Source organism: Salvia splendens, chromosome 15 (genome assembly GCF_004379255.2).
Source record: "Salvia splendens isolate huo1 chromosome 15, SspV2, whole genome shotgun sequence".
Taxonomy (NCBI): domain Eukaryota; kingdom Viridiplantae; phylum Streptophyta; class Magnoliopsida; order Lamiales; family Lamiaceae; genus Salvia; species Salvia splendens.
This window is the reverse complement of record NC_056046.1, coordinates 10753885-10773948: the sequence shown is the minus strand read 5'-3', so window position 1 is coordinate 10773948 and position 20064 is coordinate 10753885. Positions and strand designations below refer to the sequence as shown.

At 34.9% G+C, this 20064-nt stretch overlaps 3 protein-coding genes and 1 non-coding gene across 4 annotated transcripts; 2 read left to right on the top strand and 2 right to left on the bottom strand.

The window, feature by feature from the left end:
• Window positions 1-1264: 1264 nt before the first annotated feature.
• On the bottom strand, window positions 1265-2030 carry LOC121768428 (10 kDa chaperonin, mitochondrial-like). The gene is made up of 3 exons (XM_042164936.1): window positions 1795-2030; window positions 1564-1703; window positions 1265-1471 (listed from the first exon to the last, which is right to left on the bottom strand). The coding sequence occupies exons 1-3, from the start codon at window positions 1900-1902 to the stop codon at window positions 1423-1425; spliced, it is 297 nt and encodes a 98-aa protein (XP_042020870.1). The 5' UTR covers window positions 1903-2030; the 3' UTR covers window positions 1265-1422.
• A 2112-nt stretch (window positions 2031-4142) lies between these two features.
• LOC121769004 (perakine reductase-like) lies at window positions 4143-7740 on the bottom strand. Its single transcript, XM_042165640.1, has 7 exons — window positions 7560-7740; window positions 6945-7115; window positions 5726-5929; window positions 5472-5644; window positions 5136-5232; window positions 4900-5053; window positions 4143-4565 (listed from the first exon to the last, which is right to left on the bottom strand). The coding sequence occupies exons 1-7, from the start codon at window positions 7611-7613 to the stop codon at window positions 4381-4383; spliced, it is 1038 nt and encodes a 345-aa protein (XP_042021574.1). The 5' UTR covers window positions 7614-7740; the 3' UTR covers window positions 4143-4380.
• Window positions 7741-10285: 2545 nt separating this feature from the next.
• Window positions 10286-10367, top strand: TRNAS-AGA. Its single transcript has one exon. It is a non-coding gene; the product is annotated as a tRNA-Ser (tRNA).
• Window positions 10368-16048: 5681 nt separating this feature from the next.
• Window positions 16049-19949, top strand: LOC121769410 (SEC12-like protein 2). The gene is made up of 10 exons (XM_042166209.1): window positions 16049-16311; window positions 16679-16773; window positions 16933-17089; window positions 17719-17810; window positions 17920-18019; window positions 18468-18543; window positions 18622-18742; window positions 18956-19072; window positions 19149-19219; window positions 19633-19949. Exons 1-10 carry the CDS (start codon window positions 16078-16080, stop codon window positions 19740-19742), a joined length of 1173 nt encoding a protein of 390 aa, XP_042022143.1. The 5' UTR covers window positions 16049-16077; the 3' UTR covers window positions 19743-19949.
• Window positions 19950-20064: the final 115 nt, after the last annotated feature.

Below are 20064 nucleotides of genomic sequence, written 5' to 3'. Positions count from 1 at the left end.
AACAATATATTGTTAAATGGAACATCAACTACCCCACTTGGTTAACATAGGCATTCATAATTAGTACTTACCTAATAAATTGTTAAATGCAAGCTTAAATTTCTCTCTTTTAATGTTCCACGCCAAGGACAAGTGGTGTTACACTCTAGTATCTAACAAATGACATAATTAATCTGGTCGAAACAACAAATTTTATGCATTCCCACTTCTCCAAACCAAATTGTTCTACTTCTACTCCTATTAGCCCCCTCAGCAATAGCATCAAAAGATTCAAGTTCACATTTTTGAAGACTTACTTCTTATTACAACTAATTAACTATGATGAAACAAGTATTCAGATGTGATTGCAAACATTTACTGGCAATTTAAATATAGATGGTATAAGGCTATATATACTACAGCTAACAAGTGTTAAGGCCACATTCAAACACTTATGATAGAAAGAGCAGAAATATACAATTTGGTTTTCTAAAATTTCAATAAAACCTTATACGGTTCATCCCCTGCACCGTTCCAACACAGAACCTATGTTTTCTATCTAAGATTCCTAGGTAAAAGGATTTAGAAGCAGCTCCAAATTTATCCAACAAACATAAAATTTCAGGGCAAAATCAACACAAAAGCACAAGTTAAATGAATCATCATTAGAATTCAAAAGAGACAATGGCAACAATCTCAATGAGTTGTACAATTGAAAAAACAGCAGCAGCAACTAGACTTAGAAATCCCAAAACCATATAAGACCTCAATTGACAATTCGCAGGAACAAAGTCCCCAATCAGTCAACAATACATTGTTAAATGGAACATCAACTGTTCCACTAATAAATTGCTTAAATTTCTCTCTTTTAATTTTTCATGTTCAAGGACAAGTGGTGTTACACTCAAATATTTAAGAAATGACATAAGTAATCTGATCAAAACAAAACATCAAAACAACAAATTTTATGCATCCCCATTAGCCCCTCGGTAGATTCAAGTTCACGTTTTTGAAGACTTACTTCCCATTACAACTATGATGAAACAAGTACTCGGATTCTGACTGCAAACATTTGCTGGCTACACTTAAGCTATCATGGCCACATTCAAACACTGGTGATAGAAAGGGCATAGAAGCACAATATGGCTTTCTAAAATTCAAATAAAATCTCAGTTTCATCACTTAAGCACAACTTATGCTTTCGATCTAGCCTTCCTATATAAGGAATTCAGAGCAGCTCCAACAAGCATCAAATTTAAGAGCAAAATCAACACAAAAGCACAAGTTAAAATGAATTATCCTTAGATTTGAAAAGAGATAATAGTAACAGTCTCAATGAGTTGTACAATTGAAAAAGTAGCAGCAACAACTAGACTTAGAAATAGCAAAACCAAATTCCCATATCAGACCTCAATTGACAATTGGCAGGAACAAATTCCCCAACTAGTCATGCAAAGTGCCCAATATATCTTCATCTCTAAACAAATGATACCTGCATTCCACCCCAAACCAAAACTCAGTCAAAATATACCCAAAAAAATTACACGATCCTAAAAAGACACAATCTTGACCATAAAAACTTACTCTTTTTCACCCAATTTCACTTGGGTGCCGCCGTATTCCGGCAAGAGAACCGTGTCGCCTTCTTTCACAGCAGCTGGGATATTATTCCCTGCTTTGTCGCGTAGCCCAGGTCCAACTGCAACCACTTTACCAGAGTTCAACTGCACACAATCACATCAAATCCCCCATCATATACAAATCGAAATCAATGGATCCTGAAGAGAGAAACGGAGAAATCAATTAATTTAATACCTTGGATGATTTTTCAGGGAGGAGAATTCCGGCGGTGGTTTTGGACGGCTGAACAATTTTCTCCACGAGAACTCTGTTGAGAGTGGGGATCAGTCGCCTCGCTGCCATTGCTGAGAAACTGGATTTGGAGAGTGCAAAGCTTTGCTAATGCAAATGTGATCAAGGCTATAAGTATTTAGAGAGAGGCTACTAGTCCAAGGATGGTGGTAGAAGGTTCTGGACTTTCTTAAGCAAGGGGTTAGGGTTTTAGGGTTTTGAAGAAAAGATTCTGCCCTAAAATTTAATCGACGAATTTACATAGTACTACTATACATTAACCTGTCACAAGTTATTGTGTTATCATAATTCATTATTAATCAATCTAGTACTATTAAATAATAAGATTATTTTAGTTAAACAATATGACTATGAGTCTATGACAGACTATGGATTAAGTTGTGAGATACTTTCTCGTCTTATAATAAGAGTCATATTTAGTGTGAGCACGAGTTTTAAGAAATATAAAAAATAGTGGGTTGAAAAGTTAGTGGAATATGAGTCAACTTTTTTATATTGATTTTATAATAGAATATGCGTAAAGTGAGTTAATAGGATGTGAGACTTACTTAATATTTATGGTAAAAGTGAATTGTGACTCTCATTATGGGAGGATGAAGTATATATTTAATTATGAAATACGAAATATAATTTTGCAAATCGAACAACCTCGAATCAAATATTATTATTGAATATAAAGATATGCATTAGCTAAACATTCATTTGTAAATATTAGTGTCGTTTAATCCACATTAGTATTAAACTTTTTTTCATTTTATCCACTTAGTTTAATTATAATACTTTCTTATGATTATTAATATTATTATATTTAGAATTTAAACAAAAATCAATGCTCAATTTATTTATTGTATTTGCAAAGTTTTTATGGTACTAGTAAACAAAAAAAATTAAATGTGTAAAATAAAATAAATAAACAATGTTTTAAAAAAATTGACCGGCAAGTGAACTAGGGAAACTATCAATTAAACAGTTCAATTGTTCAGATTGGTCAAATGAATGGTCGACTCCTTGTAGCTTATTCATCTTCTTATTATTTCGTAGGTTTATTGCAATATAAACCAGCGTACAATTGTTATGTTGATTGAGATTGAGCTTAATTGGAACTGTTAATTTTGGAAACCAGTTAATTAATATAGTTAGTTCATGTCACTGGACCACGTCTCCATTTTGCAAGTGCCGGAAAGTTGCTCTTATACGATTTTGGTAAGAGCATCTCCAATAGGTTAGGACGTCAAATAGCCCTCAAATAACCTTCACACTGCCACATCATCAGCACTACAATTCTCCTGCCACATCAGCTGGACATCAAATAGCCCTCACATAACCTTCACACTACCTATCCACATCACTAATAACAATTATATAATTTAATTTACACTCGTATCAACATACGGAATTTAATTTACGAGACAAATACGAAAAATTCGAATAATAATATTAAAATTTAAAAAGTACATTAATTTTTTTAAAAAAAGTACAATAATTAAAAAAATTACATTTAAAAAATTACATAAATTTGCATAAAAACTAACGCCTTGCAATCCTCCGCGCCCACAACTCTTCAACTAAATCCTTTTGCAGTCGAATATGAGCCTCCGTCTGACGCATGTCGGCATGTGCTTGGAGGAGGGATTACTCATTTCTCATTTCTTAAATTGATCTTGAACAGAAAGTAAGGTAGAGAGAATACTCGTTAAAACAAGTGGTGCGAATGAAAATGAGGTTCAACGCGCGTATATATAGTGTTTTCGAAAAAAAAAAAAAAAAATCCGACGCCGGTTTGGCACCGATCCGGGACGCACAATGGCGCCCGTGAGGATTGGCGTCGGAACCGGCGTCAGCGCGGGAATCGGCATGGCGACGCCGATTTCGCCGACGCCGGTTCCAATGGTTCGGCGTCAAACCGGCGTCGCGGTGGTGACGCCGGTTATTGGAGATGCTCTAAGGGGGGTGCTACTACTCCAGGGCTAAGCCCCTAATAAATCTATTTTTCATTTTTCTTTCTTATATAATAGTTCAATTTATGTAATTTTAGTCCCTACCACTAAACTTTAGTCGACATAACCTCTACCGATCTATTTTTCTGCGTCCGCCCCCGATTGTTACCAATTAGACAAGGTGTTTTTTTTAAATAGACAAGTTAATGATCCTTCCATTCAATTCAACCATAAGCTTTTAGTTTTTCTCTTTATGATGGAACCATTAGCTCTATATACAACTCTCCACTATTCTTCATAGGTGAACATTGTCAACCCCTGAATATTCAATCTTATTATGAGATCTCTCACATGTACGCAACAGCAAACATATAGAGTTTACCAAAAAAACAAAAACACCACAAACTTGACCTCTAAATGTATAAATGAAAGCCAATAAGCTTACTACAAGAATATTCCAACAAAATTTCATAATCACCCCCAGCATCCGCCTTCGGCATAAAATTATTAATCATCAGTTATTCAACTCCATCTAGGAATTGAACGTGGAGTTTCAGAAGAACAAAGACGCAAACTGGTTATAAATGTTGATTCACTTGGGTTTTGGATGTGGGGTGTTAGCAAATTTCCATGATATCTTATAAAGAGCTTCACCTTGTCTCCCTCCTGCCACTTCTTCAACGGGGACAGCTTCACAGATCTCTTTCAGATCATCGTCCGTCAGTTTCACATTCACAGAACCGACGTTCTCATGGAGATTCTTTATCTTAGTTGTTCCTAAACAAATCACAAGAGAAATAGAGATATGAGATTTATTAGCTGAGCCTTACTAATATTTTTTTCAGTTTATACTAATATTGCAGCAGCTACGATAATTTCATAGAACCTTCATCTTAATGGAAGAAATTCTACAGATTTATGCTTTAGGCCTGAATTGCTAATGGTCCATACCCAGATGCATGTTAAATGATGATGCAAATAATATATATGCAGCAGTAGTTTCAAATTAAAAGTCATCAAATTTAGAGTTCTTATTATGTCTATATAGACCTATCTAATGAATTGTTTCATCACAGAAAGTGCAAACGAAATCGCAGTAAGAGTCACTGACCAGGAATAGGAACTACATCAGCACCCTGATGTAGAACCCATGAAAGAGCAAGTTGGACGGGAGTGCAGTCATGCTTCTTAGCCAATTCCTCTAGGCGATAGTAGATTGTCTTGTTCTTTTCCCAATTCTCCCCTGTAAACCTTGGGTGTGATTGCTAGTCAAAGAAAGTTACAGCAGTTAGTTAAGTTTACACAGCGACCAAGTAGGAAACTCGAAATCAAAGACTGCATGCATACCAAGTAACTTTCTTGAGGTATGTTTTCCACAACTTTCTTCCCAGCAAAAAGCCCACGGCCTACTGGGCAGTATGGAACTATACCAATGCCAAGTTCCCTGCCATCCATTTTAAAGAGGAAAAAATCATTTGATTTGAATAAGGATATAAAAGTGATATAGAGCAATAGAAGTTCAAAAATGAATACTAGTAATGTTCATGATGATTGACTCAAGAAACAGCATATAACGTGAGATGCGTTCACTTTATATGAGATAAGAATTGTTGATTAAAATGGTTGCATTTGAACTCAACATCTATCCTACTGGAGTGCTTTATTCAATGATGATGGAAAAACCTGCAGAGAGGAATTATTTCTTCTTCGATGTCACGGGTCCAAAGTGAATATTCCATTTGTAATGCAGTAATGGGATGCACAGCATGTGCCCTTCTTATAGTGTCGGCATTAGCTTCAGATAGACCAATGTACTTAATTTTACCTTCTTCAACTAATTTTTTGAGTTCCTCCATCTGCAAATATTAAGCCAACAAAATGAAAAAAACAACAACAATACAATAGGATTGATATAGGATTACGTGAAAAAGACTTACTGTTTCCTCAATGGGTACAGTGGTGTCAATTCTATGTATGTAGTACAGATCAATGTAATCCACTTGAAGGCGCTTCAGGCTCGCTTCACAGCAAGAGCGGGCATACTCAGGAGTACCTTTAACTAGAATCCCGGAGCTCGTAAATGCAAAAAAACCAAACTTTGTTGCTAGTTGGACTTTTTCCCGAGGCAGCTCCTTCAATGCCTTGACAAGTTGGAGTTTTTAAGTGAACGCCCAGATAGAATTGTATAGAAATTCTCCTAGGATATGATTTCTGTGCTTAGCATTTTTCTTTAATGGTTAAAGACAGAACACACTTACCACCAAGAAAGTGGTTCAGATTTGTACAAGTGAATCTCCTTGAAGGAAATTTGACAGAAATGTCTCTTTTATAAGGTGAATACTTTTGGTTAAAGGCATCCCTGCTACAAGTGGTTCAGATTTGTATAACTGAACCTCCTTGAAGGAAAACTTATACATTTCACAAATTCAATGGAGATACCAGCTTACACTCGGTTTCTCACACTAGTGGTCTAATTGGTGGCTGAAAAGCTCTATTTGGATTGTACTGCTTGCAAGAAATTTATCATAACCCAATGGTGCACAAACCAGGTGAAAGCTTACAATATTCTAAAACTCCACTTGCATTTTTTATCTACTTCAATAAATGATTTTATCCCTATAAACATTCTATTCTGGCTTCTGAATAGTTCCACAAAGCAGTTCAAGAAACTTGGTGGCATTAAGGGTATCAAGTTCAAAGAAATAATCACCTGTTAGAAATTATATAGTAGATGCTTGTACGCTATGGTGCCATGGTATTAGGAAAGTCAGGACGTAAACCAAGAAACGAAAGACCCTGTTCGACTAAATGCAGTAAGTCTAATAGTATCATTCTAATGATAAAATGCTACGCCTGCTTTGTCCTCTACATTTCCTGGTGATGAATATTCACGAGGATTACTATGTCTTATACTAGACTGATAGCAGAATAAGTGCTAAGAATATGGATAGTCAAGGTGCTAAATATATGGAATTTATATTAGACCACACTTATCAAAGATCAAATGCTGTTGTATTTACGATACTGTAGCAAGCACAATCATCCCATTTACTTATTTTCTATCTTATCTTCAAAGCGTAAGAAAGGAACTCGCAGTAATGCACAGATCATTTGGCGAGGATCAAGACAGTAAGCATCGCAATAGGTAAGAGTTACCTGCCCTATCATGTATTCATTCGAATGGTCCTTCCCGTAAACATCAGCAGTGTCGAAGAAGGTTATGCCTTTATTAAACGCCTCTTTGATTATTGCAATGCCATCTTCCACAGAAATAGGGGCATTGTAGAATCCAGTGAGCCCCATGCAACCATAACCCAATTTTGACACCTGAAGGAGGGAGAGATATGTCACGTCAGATCAAACGACAAATTGAAGAACTGCAACTGCTCCAAACTAAACATTCCAACTTCTGTAACTAGCAAAATATACTTTTATCTCCATCATCTTTTCACAATAAGAAAAACACAAATCAGGCAAATTTGAGTATCAATTGCTAGGAATGTCGAACACAGTCACAGATCTAAACATCTCAGACCGCCATTGATAACTGCTACCTCTACACACAAATACACTGATACACACACCATTTGAAATTTTACACAGTTGTGAACTTCTACTGCAAACGTCAGAGGAGCATGAATCGAAAATCAAGCACATCTATGCAGAAATTCAAAACGCATAATAGAGTTCCTTACTCAAATGATAAAAATAATGGAAAGTCATGATCAAATCAAAAGAGGACAATTAAGTTTAGGCGCGCAATATATTCACCTCAAGTCCTTGGTTTCCCAATTTGACTCTTTCCATAGAATTTTGCGCAGCCATTGCTCACAAAACTTTATAATTAACTTCAAAATAGCAGGATATGAAAAAATGAATTGCTAGAACTCAAACTAAGAGAGTTGCTTTAAAACAAGGATCTTCTTCTACCTAACTGGTAACTCCTCCAACAACCATATTCCTTTTATCTTTTTCAGCTTTAGTTGAAAATGGAGCTCTGATTTTGTCAAGTTAATTTTGTTTGGGCCACACTCTCTGAAGCCCATTTCAGTTGGGCTCTCAATTTTTATTAGTTGTAATTTCAATCAACTGTGAGGTGTTTTAACAATAAAGCAAATTGTCGTGGGCTTCATTTCGCGCCCCATATGAGATATATATTAAATAAAATGATATTTGCTTGTAATATTGTCCCAAGATAGCTGATTTGAGGTACTTTTTTTTCCCCAAATACTTTTACTCTCTCTTTCTCTCTTAAATTTTATTTTCTCATCACACCTAAACATCAATTTCTTTAATCTTGTGTCCAAAAAATGTTTTAACTACCTTGAAATAAAGGGAGTACTGATTTTTTTTAATCAAATTTTGTGTGTCAACAATTTCAACAAAAATCGACAATAAATAGGGTTTGAGAGAGATTGTCAAATTATGATTGATGATCAAAATGACAGTGAAATTGAAATGGAGAAAATATAAGTTAGAATGACTTAATTTGTCGAAAGTTTAGAGACAACTTCATCTAAAATTTGAAAAAATGAGCTATATATTATGGTTTTCAGAAGTTTCTCACTAACTATTACTCGTTTCAAGTATCCTAATCGACATCTTTATAAATAACATAGAAACATTGAAAATGATATACATAGAGCGAAAAAAGTCAATGAAAATTTTAAATTATGTAGTACTCCATTTTCTTCTATAATGATTAATTTTAACTAAATTATATTTACTATTAAAAATCTAAACTGCACAATAAAAATGTGAGTCTTGGTACAATAAGATTAAGTTGGATAAACTCACACACACGACTAAGGTTGAAAAATAGATACTATGATTTTTATTTTTTAGCAGTATATAAATAATAGATTATTTTTTCAAATGATACTATAAAAGCTGAGCCTCCGACAGATGTACTAATAAATTTGCATACAATTAAAGCGGTAGAAAGATTAAAATATCTCATATTCGAGTCCTCGCGCAGCCTTTAAATTTAAATTTATTTTTCTATAGAAAAACAATAGCAACTTAAGATGCGGCCGATCGACACGCACAAGTCACATATATTCATGACCCACCCAACAAAGAACCATTGGATATTGTTAAAGTAATTATAAGGTCGAAATTAAGAAAAGAATATGCAATTCATAAGAGTGGTGAACACACAATTGGAATATTCTAAAGGCTAATCGTTGCACGTGTGGGCATACACTTCCACAATAGATACTATTCGAGAAAATTATTATAGTGCACTTATTGAAAACGGAATCTTGTATTAAAACCACTAGTATTATACTTCCCTCCGTCCAATCGAAGATGACTCACTTTCCTTTTTCATTCGTCCCAACTAAGATGGCCTCTTTCTTATTTAGGAAATATTTAAAATACTCAATTATCTTTTTCCTTCTTACTTTATTCATCTCTCCAACTTTTAAACACCCAACAACTTTTTCTCTCTCTTACTTTTTCATCTCTCCTACTTTTAAATACCAACAACCTTTTATCTCTCTCTTATTTTATTCATCCCTTCTACTTTTAAACACCCAATAATTTTCTCTCTCCCTTTTTAAACACTTCAAAATTAGTATGTATAAAATCTTGTATCGTCTCAAGAAGGGGTCATCTTTCTTGGGACGGAGGGAGCATTAGTGGTAGTATGGGAAATCAGAAGGTCAAATGCCATTCAAAATGTAATTCTGTTACTCAAGTATTTTGTATGGAATCCCATCACTCTTGGATTGAATAATACTATAATTATGATGATGAGCTCGTGGTGTGTCTGTGATAATGGAATATAAAGTTCAAAGTAGACATCGTTTACTATTTAATATAGACGAAGAGATTAGCGGTGCACCATAAGTTTTTTATTGTAGAGAATTAGACAGGCATCACAAGTTTTTAAAATAGTCGTTTTGTATACAAATAAACGAAATCGTTTAACTCATCGTCAATAATATATTAATCGTGTACTACTTAATTTTATAGTTGTCATACCAGATAATTATCTCAACAGTTTTCATCATGGGATAATTTTAAACAAAGCCAAACCGGCAAACTTCATGGCTTTTTGACTGGTGTTTTAAATTATAGTATCCACTATAATTTATCTAAGTTTCATGGTTATTTCTAACAATTTAGCCTTATATAATTATGTATAATCACATGCATATGTAGAAAAAGTACTGACTATAGGTGTTTTAAATAAATTGTGTACAGAAGAATATTTTAATAATTAATTCTCTTTTTTTGCTTGGAAATCATTATTCAGATAATAATAAATACACTAGGCGTTCATATTCAAAAGAAAAACAAATGAAATAGATATTATAACTAAATATAATATGTTGTGTTTACCGCTCACTTCATATTTTTACAGAAGATCAGATATAACTAAACGTAGACCTTGTGTTGTAGTGGAAGTAAAAAATATTGTTGCTCAGCTAACACTCAGATCTATAGAGTATGACATCAAATATCTAGATGATTATCTGGGTAACAACAAAGTGGTCGTGCCGGAGTGGTTATCGGGCATGACTAGAAATCATGTGGGCTCTGCCCGCGCAGGTTCGAATCCTGCCGACCACGATTTTTGTTTGTTTTATTGGCCATCAATTTTAGAATTACTAATTTTCATTGATGCAAAATATTTTATTTATAGACGTACTACTTTGAAATCTATGCATACAAATACAAGTATAAATTTTTAATAGCGCCCTACCCTAAAAGTCAATGACTTTCCCCATTGAACATTATTTCACTAATTTTTTTGCAGATCAATATTTCTTCTCATTATATTTTGACTATATTAACAAAATATTCATCTTAAAAAGTTTATAAATATGCTAAATATTACAATACTAAAAACAAATTTTAAATCATATTATCGTTAATTTATACTCCCTCCGTCTGCGAATAGGAGTCATGTTTTTCCATTTTAGTCGTTCGCGAATAGGAGTCCCAGTCCATAATTACCACAAATGGTAAAGAGGTCCCAAATTCCACCAGCTCATTCAATTCACATATTATTTAAAACTAATATATAAAGTGAGACACATATTCTGATAGAAATCAGTGGGTTCCATCCTAAAACCAATTGGTGATAGGAGGAGGGGCCCATTAGACTTATATACTAGTTTCAGTTTTCTCTTGACACCGATGTGTGACAGTTATATGTTATATTTTTAGTTTCAATTGCCAACATATTCTATTATCTTTTTTCCACCCACTTTTTTTAACATTAATTAAAACTCATGCCGGAAAGAAATGAGACTCCTATTCGCGGACGAATGGAGTACTAGTATGTAGAACTGTCTCTCAACGTGGCCATCCTGATCTTCTGCTTTTCCTTGGTTTAGCTCGACGTTAGGCTTTTAGCAGAGAGAGAAGTGCTATGAACCTCAATTTATGATTTGGTAAAATTAGGGAAGATGGATTCAATAATACTAGGAAATATATTTTGTAGGAATAAATGATAATTTAATGTAAGAACTAGATAGCATCTTGTTATTACCGAACACTTTGTAGAAGTCAAATATTAAAATTAAAGTGCTTAGAAGAATGAAAAAAGGGTGAAAGATGGTGAAATAGATTGGATCAGAAGATATTAAGGTGAATTTTGAAAAAGGGAAAAATGTTAATTACTAGTAATCTTTAAAGATGAAAGTTCATGTTACTTGGCTTAATTTCAGAGAACCGCATAAGACGAAAATAATCAAACAAAACAATTGGTCAGATTCCATATTTGTTAAATAATGCTTGAAATGACTATATGTAGGAAAGTTCAGTTTTTTTTTAACGTTAAAGTTAAGATTTATATTATTATCTTTCTTTTCTTTTTTTTAATTCTTTTATGTAACACCCCGAAAAAAAAAAAGAGAGCAAAAAAAAATTAAATTAATCTAATTAAATATTTTCCTAGTTGACTTGGTCACCAAAATCTGCCTTGATCCAAATTTTAAATTAAGATTCTATAGAGATTTTCCTCCTCCATGATCTGCAAATAAAATTGAAAAAAAAACAAATTAAATTGATACATATCACGTTCAAAAAAAAGGAAGAAAAACCGCACCCCGCACCCCACTCCTTTCCCACGTTCAAAACCGTTCCCCTCCATAAATCTCTCATATCTAAACCAAGCCACCTTCTCTGTAATACTATTTTCACAATCGGATTTCCCTATTTTTAATTCTCTGCAACAAGAACTCTAAAAAACAAGGCCAAATCTTCTGAACCCGCAATCAATCTTCGAGTTGAAACCGAGAGATATAGAGCGGTAGCCTTCAAACATATTCATCAACTCCTATAGTAAAACTCACCCAAATCAGCTCGCACGAACGACAGCCGCGGGCTGATGAAACTCCGAGAGTGCAGCGGCGGCGACCCCGGCTGTGGCGACGGGCTTTCGGCAACAGCCGCTGCGATTCATGGCGGCGCTGCAGTGCGGGAGAGAAGGAGAACGGCGGTGCTGGCGGAGTTTCGCGAGCAGGCAGAGGCGCGATGGAGCTTGGCCACTACGACATCGTCGCTGGACCATGGTGATTATCGCAGCTGGAGAAGCGGCGAATAAGGAACAGACGACGGAGACTGAGAGAGAGATGGAGAAGGGAGAAGAGACCGATTTTGAGGAATTGAAAGAGGGAGAAAAGATTAGAAATTTCAATCCCATTCTGGAATCTCGCGTATGGTGAGAAAAGATGATGCTTTGCCATTTTATTTTTTTATTTTTTTATTTTAATGATTTGGCCAAATGATTTAATTTAAAGTTTTGGGCCTATGGTTTTAACAAAGGAGATTGGATTGGAGTTAATTTGAGTCCGGGCCAAACTAATTAAATGGAAGATTTAGGCCGGAGAATATTAAATCAATGGGTGACTTCACGCACACTTCCTGAGAACGGAACAGAAAGACAAAGTTGACTATTAAGAGAACAAGATGGGCTTTCGAACTAAAATGTTTTCAAGAGCTTTCGTTTTAATATATCGGTTTGAGCATCATGTTATGTGTGATTGATTTATTATATTTATTCCAATGATGAGGTAAGATAAGTGATCAAAGTGAAAGTGTTGTTGCGCGTGTTATGTGGTGCTATGTGTTGATTTATTGAGTGATATTATAAATTGCTTGGCTTTGTTGATGTGATGTGAATTGATGCTCGACCTTGACAGAAAAATGATTTGTGTTTCTAATACGTTTTTAAGGAAAATAAAGTTGCAAAGGGAATGTCATGCCATGTTTTTATTTTGAGAAATGTCTATCTGTTTGTTTAGCAAGGGAATTGTCCCTACTAGACCTATTGAAATCGAATTCGGGTCTGACTAGGGAGTGAGTCCCTACTCAGGCTAGTGTACACCAATGGGGATCGTGAGCCGTCTTTTGGGTTGGCCGGTCCAGGGATTGAGTTTGCGGCCACCTTCTCGTTTCACATTATGTTGTTGATGTTGATGAGATTGATGTTGATATTGATGATTGTTTAGTGGGGGGTGAGTCCCTACTATGAGTTTAATCGAATTCGGGTCCTAGTAAGAGTGCGCCCCTACTCGGACTAGTGTACACGATGAGGACCGTGAGTCATCGAACGGGTTGGCCGGTTTTCGTGTTCGTGGAAAGTGGCCCCCTTACATGGCACCCTAAAGAACAAATATGACAGTTTCTTAAATAATTCAAGGAGAAATGGTTGTGTTTTGAAATGATGAGGAAAAAGGATTTGAGGATGAGTTGAAAGTTTGTGTTTGAGATATTTTTAGTGTCTCGGGTCTTTTCAAGTTAAAACCCCGAGGTCACTCAATGGTGGCATGTTATAACTGTTTTTATAAAATTGTTTTGGCATTTGTCCACTGAGTGCATCAAGTACTCAACCCTGCATTTCTTTTTAAAGATGTGCAGGTTGAGCGTGACGGGCGCGGTGGGTGTTGAGCATGAAAGTGAAGAAGATAGTATATAAAATTTTCTGAATATATTATGTCTTCATACATAATAGTATTCTACTCTCGAATGCTTTCGCTGAATATTGTTTCTTTTGCCAAGTATTGTTGAGACAATATTGTTTCGAGTTGTTGATTGTTGAGATACTCTGATTTTATTCGAGCTATGGTCGATTTGTGTTGTTTTCTCCTTTCTTCCCCGCTTCTTTAATCCTCCCCTAGTCGCGATCAACCGTATTTTCTATCCTTAGAAAATGCGGGCGTGACATTTTTGGAGCCAAAATTGTTAGCAGACACGTATAAAGGATGGATGTTCTTGGAAGCTAACCTTCATTGGAATTCAATTTTGTTTTTAGTCAAGAGGAAGAGATAGATAAAAGCAAATGTTGCATGGGAGTGTAATTTAAAAATGTCATATTATTCCCCCTTTTTTCTTCTCATCCACAGCTACTTGGGAGAAATATATTCTCCACCCTTATATAATATCATTACATGTATTTTTTTAGAAGAAATCATTTATACTCCATGTATTAGTATCTCTATTGCGCAACCGGAAGGGATTACCTCATACATTTGCATACTACATTTTATAATATACCATTAAATAGTTGACAAGTGGATCCTATTTAATGCTTAAAAAAGTTAATTCTAAAAATTATTTCCTTCACTTTCTTGCTACCATATTTAATCAAAATAATTTTGTTAACTCTTGTTAAAATAATATTATAGGTCAAATTTTACTTTTTAAAAAAGATTTATATAAAAGAGTGTACATGAAACAACGAAGTTCAGTTCATCAGACCGCAGCGGAGTGGAGCAGCCGCGACACGACCTTACCTTAGCTGGATCTCACCGGTGCCACCTAAACGGTAGGTAGGCGGCATATGTGTGACGTTTGGAGTTGTCGTTCGTGCACCTGTCCCCAATGGAAGAATGAGTGATCTTTTCCCGTGCATATCATGGCCTTACCACTCAGTCCTTGCTGGCCAGCGGGGGATTCGATGTAGCAGCTCACGTTCGTCGTATTCTGAAAAATATAAAAATGTCAAAATTTCCCTTTTTATTTTTTATTTTATTTTATTATAATGATTTACTTTTTAAAAAGATTTATATATAAAGAACGTCTCTCTTATATAAAATAAACTAAAGCTTGACCAAATTTTATGTTTTATGTAGCTATTATCTTAATATAAATATATATTCTATAAAAATAATTGTAAAATTTTATTAAGTTAAAAAAGTTGACATAATTAGTTGACTATATTTTTAAAAATCCGGTCTCATTATACTAGAATCAATCAAATGTCAAACTTTTTTTAATTAATTAAAATTTTACAATTATTTGATGGAGTACTATATTTTGTATATTATTTTGTATTTCGACAATAGTCATATAAAATATGAAATTTGGTCAAATTCTAGTTAATTACATTTTATATAAAATCGACATCTTTTACAGATATTAAAAATTATATAATCTCAATAAAATTAGAAAATAAATAGTAATAAATAAATTTTTAATTTTTTTGGAATACATAAAAATTTAATTTTTGTATATAAATATTGTGAAGTAAATAAAATTTGACTTATTAAATATTTTTAACAACAGTTACATAACTTCTTTGATTAAATATAATAAGCAAAAGTACATGAAATAACAAAACTACTTTGATTAAATATGGTAGTAAGAAAGTGAAGGAGATAATTTTTAGTAATAACTTTTTTACCATAAAATGGGATACACTTGTCAAATATTTAGTAGTGTATTATAAAATGTAGTATGCAAATGTATGAGGTGATTCCGTTCCGGTTGAGTACGATCATTTTTTCATATTATAAAGGATACTCGTAATGTGATGGTTTTGATTTAGTAGTTTGACATATCAATGACAAAAGGGTAGGGCTGATAATTCGGTCATCGGTTAGTCGGTTAACCGATGACCGAACCGATCACCGCGGTTCTCGGTTAACCGAGAACCGCCCCATTCGGTTATCGGTTATAGTTGGTTCCAAATTCTGCATGTCTTGATCGGTTCTCGGTTAGACCGAGGACCGATCGGTTTAACCGATTATTAAATTAAAGAACCGATTAAACACTAAAACCGCAATGCAGCGCAAGTGGTGGCCAGGATGAGAATTTTTCGTGTGCAACATATTTTTTTTGTTAATTCGGTTTCGGTTCCGGAGCTTCAGTCTCTGTTAGGCTTGGTTTCGGTTCCGGAGCTTCAGTCTCTGTTAGGCTTGGGCTCGGTTAACCGTGTTTTCGGTTCGGTTCTAATCGAACCGGAATTACCTGCCCTACAAAAGGGGGTGGAATTGAATAGATAAATAGAAGCAGGACTTAATTGTGGAAAATCTGTACAGAGCAAGAAACCATGGGAAAGGGCAAAGAAAACGACCACGAATTGAGCTGCAAGAAATATGGAGTCCCTCTCTACGGCGCCGCCTGGGTCCCATCTTCCGCTCTTCCAGCTAAATCAGATACCCAAACTCCTTCCAAACCACTCGTTTTCCTAGCCGGAGGCGGCGGAGACGGCCACAGCGGAATACCAAATGCCCTCCTCCTCTCCGCCTTTGATCCCGATTCCAGCTCCCTCTCTGATCAGCCGGTCAGACATTTCACCATTTCAATTTTATATTCCTCGAATCGTGATTCCTTCGTTGACATTTGTTTCTAGTAATTGGAGCTCTTCCTTTAGAGATTTATTTTTGTAGAATTTTGAGGCTGTGTGGTTGAATCTGGCACAATTTTTTCGATCTGATCCTTTTGTAAGACGGAACTATGAAAAATCAAGGGGTTTTTATCTGCAATTGCTGAAAACAGTAGATTTTACTCTTGTGCATTGTGGGTAGGCTAGATGATGCCCTATTCTCATGATTGTATTGTATGCAATAAAGGAGAAAGATTTAAAAGTGTTAATTATGTTGTTTTCTTGAGTTTGATATTCCTTTGTTTCGCCATCTGTATTGTTTAAGGTGGCAAAACTTGGAACTGGTAGTGATCTTCCGTACCGAATTGCAGTTCATCCCGGAGAAGATGGCGTTATTTGTTCATTTCCAAAAAACTGCAAGTATGTTCGGTCTCTTTTATGCTAATGAAGTACTAGCGCTTATGTCATTGCTTTGGATTCAAATGCTAAATTGCAAAGTTTTTTACATCACTTCTTCGCTTTTCCATGAATTATTGTTGAGACTTTTGATGAGTTTACATTCATTGGTTCATCTCTCAGATTGTTTGAATGGGATTCGGAGACGAGCACGGATGACCAAAGTTTAAGTTTGAAATCATCAGAGAAATTACTTGAGCCTTTGGAAGAGGAAGATGTTGTACAACAGTTAGCGCTGACCTTTAACAGTGAGGGAACTTTACTTGCTGCTGGCGATGAGGTAAAGAATTATAGTTCACCATATATTCATGAATGCGATTAAGACTTAAAAAGAAAAATTGCTAACAATATTATAGAGTGGAAAACAAACATTGTTTAGCCTTAAGGATGGAAGTATGTGATATGGTTTTTGAAAGAGTTGCTACCTCTCAACAATTGATCTTTATTGGAGTAGATATCCACAAAGTCCAATCAATATTACTATCTAGAGCCTGGCAAATTTAAGATGGACTTCCTTTTTTAAAGTCCGATAAAAAGGTGGCTTGAAACAAGATCTATATATATGGACTATGTAAGACACTAATGATGATCTAGTTACTGCTTCCTTGGTCACAAGGCTGGCCTTTTTTTTGGTTTTGGATGAGATTTCATTCAGCACAGCTGGACTTCTTTTTTTCTTTTGTTTTTTCCCTGTCACTGTAATTTTAGCTGGCATTATTGTCTGGATGAGATTATCACATGTGAGTCACTGAATGGATTGTACACTCATTCATGTTTAACATAGTCAATGACACAGTGAATTTGAAGCCTCTTTACATACTAGCAGGTTTAATATTTTTTGGCATTGTAGAATCATTTATAAAATAAAACTGCACTTTGTTCTAATTATCTGACACTTGTGCAACGCAGGATGGTAAGTTAAGGGTTTTCAAGTGGCCAACCATGGAAACTCTTCTCAGTGAGGCCACTGGTCATTCTTCCGTGAAAGATTTAGATTTCAGGTTCTATGTAAATTGCATCATATAGCACATTTTGTGGTTGAATAATAGGAAGCAGGTTGTTACCTAAAAGTAGAGATTTTGTTTCTTATACTTTGGTTGTTCGATGCAGCCCTGATGGGAAGTTTCTTGCCTCTGTTGGTGGTAGTGGCCCTGGAAGGATTTGGGATGTTGAATCATCATCATCTAGAGCTTCTCTACCAAAGGAAAATGTAAGGGCATTCTCAAAGTGCTTGGGCATGGCTAATTATATATTCTGCTAAATAACAAAAATGTTTAGCTTGCTGTAATTTTATTGCGAAGAATCCCAAACATTTTGAGCAATGGTTAGCTGCTTCAGAAGAAAATATTGATTGAGAAAAACAGAAAACATGTAGTTAAATCATATTGGTGTACTAGGAATAGTGGATATATTTGGTTGTGTATGTGGATAGAAAGTAGAGAACATTTTCCTCCACAAGATCATTTGGCATGGGCCTTTGTTTGGGCAAGTTTCTTCTCATTATAACATAATTGGTTTGTCTGTTCTTTCTCTTCTTGCCCCAACTCCTTTCTAGAGACTAGAATGCACTGTCGATATAAACTTAGTGCTTTCAGCCACAAACAAAAATGGATGTGTCTGTTTTCTGTATAAGACCACTTAAATTTGCTCAACTGCAGGGTGAGATTTTTGGTTTTTGTCGGTTTTCACGCAGTACTGACACAGATCAGGTTCTGTATACAACAACAGTGCGAGGTTTGTATCTTCTAGTACATTCATGTATCTATGAAAAAGGACATGTTAATTTAGTACTTACCATGTCTTGCTAAATAGATAAAGGTGGTAGTATCGTAAAGTGGAACCCAACGTCGTGGAAAAGGATAAGTTCAACATATGTCTCCCGGGATCCAATTTCTGCTTTTAATGTATCACCTGATGGGAAGCTCCTTGCTATGTAAGAATATGATGATTGGCATGGCCTTTTCTTCCCTCATTCATGAAAATAAACTGTTTTTAAGATTTAGAAGACAGAAGAATGATGCACTCTAATCATTATAAAATCTGATAAAGATTCTTAAAATAGTGATAACATTTTAAGGTGCTATTAGTTAGCATAGTCATGGATCCTGTTGTTTAACTTTGGCGTCTCCAACTGATAATAATGCAGAGGAACAATTCAAGGGGACATTCTGATTATAAGTTCTGCTAACATGCGGGTACAAACTGTTACCAAGAAAGCTCATCTAGGCCTTGTAACCGCATTGGCATTCGCACCAGATTCAAGGTTATCAAGGCTAACATTGTTAGTTTTGCAATCTAGTATAAAACTATAAATTAGTACTGATTTACTCTGTCGACAGGGCTCTTGTGTCTGCATCCCTAGATTCAAGTTCGAGGGTGACATTGATCAAGGATGCGAAGAAAGGTGGTGGTATGTACTCTTCTCTTATATGTTTGACATACTAAGATTATCTATTACTGGAGTACCTATTATTAGTTTGCTTGAATAGCTGATCGCAATGCATATACGATATACTACTATCATATATCCTTAGATATTACGTATTGCTCAACCCTGTTTAAGCATACTAGTCTGGATCTATGATAGGCTAAATTTTTTTCTAGGAAATAATATCATTTGAACAGTAGCTAGGTCATCTAACAAATTATTCAGTAAATGAATTCAAGCTTTGGAATACAATCACAACTTCTACGGTTTATACTTGTATTATTCATCAACTTCTCCACAAGTAGATAGTATGAAGTGTGAAGACAGTTATTTGATTTATCAGTTTCTTGATATTTTATTATTTAAACCTGCTTAACATTTCTTATAATTTGCAGGCATAAACTTATGGATCATTCTGTTCTTCATTTTACTAGCGGTAGCACTATATTATGCCAAAGACAGTGGATATATATCTCTGCAGCAACTTAAATACATGAATCACTAAGAAACCATTTGTTTATGGTGGCAGACAGATTCCGGATTTACATACTGTTTGCTTCTTTTGTGTTTCACAAATTCATATAAAAAATCGGGATACCTTTTGTATGTAGTAGAATGAGTGCATGTACCATTGTTGTTATATGCTTAACCCAGTTTTGCTACGTTTACCAGTGGATGGATGCTCAATAATAATGTAAAGATTATCATATAATCAGTTTCTTTGGATGAGCATTTTGTAACCTGTTGCTGACCAAGCAAACTTATCTAGTTTTATGGAAATCAGTTTTTAAAATTTGTTTTAACGATATCTTTTGCAGAGCAGTTTC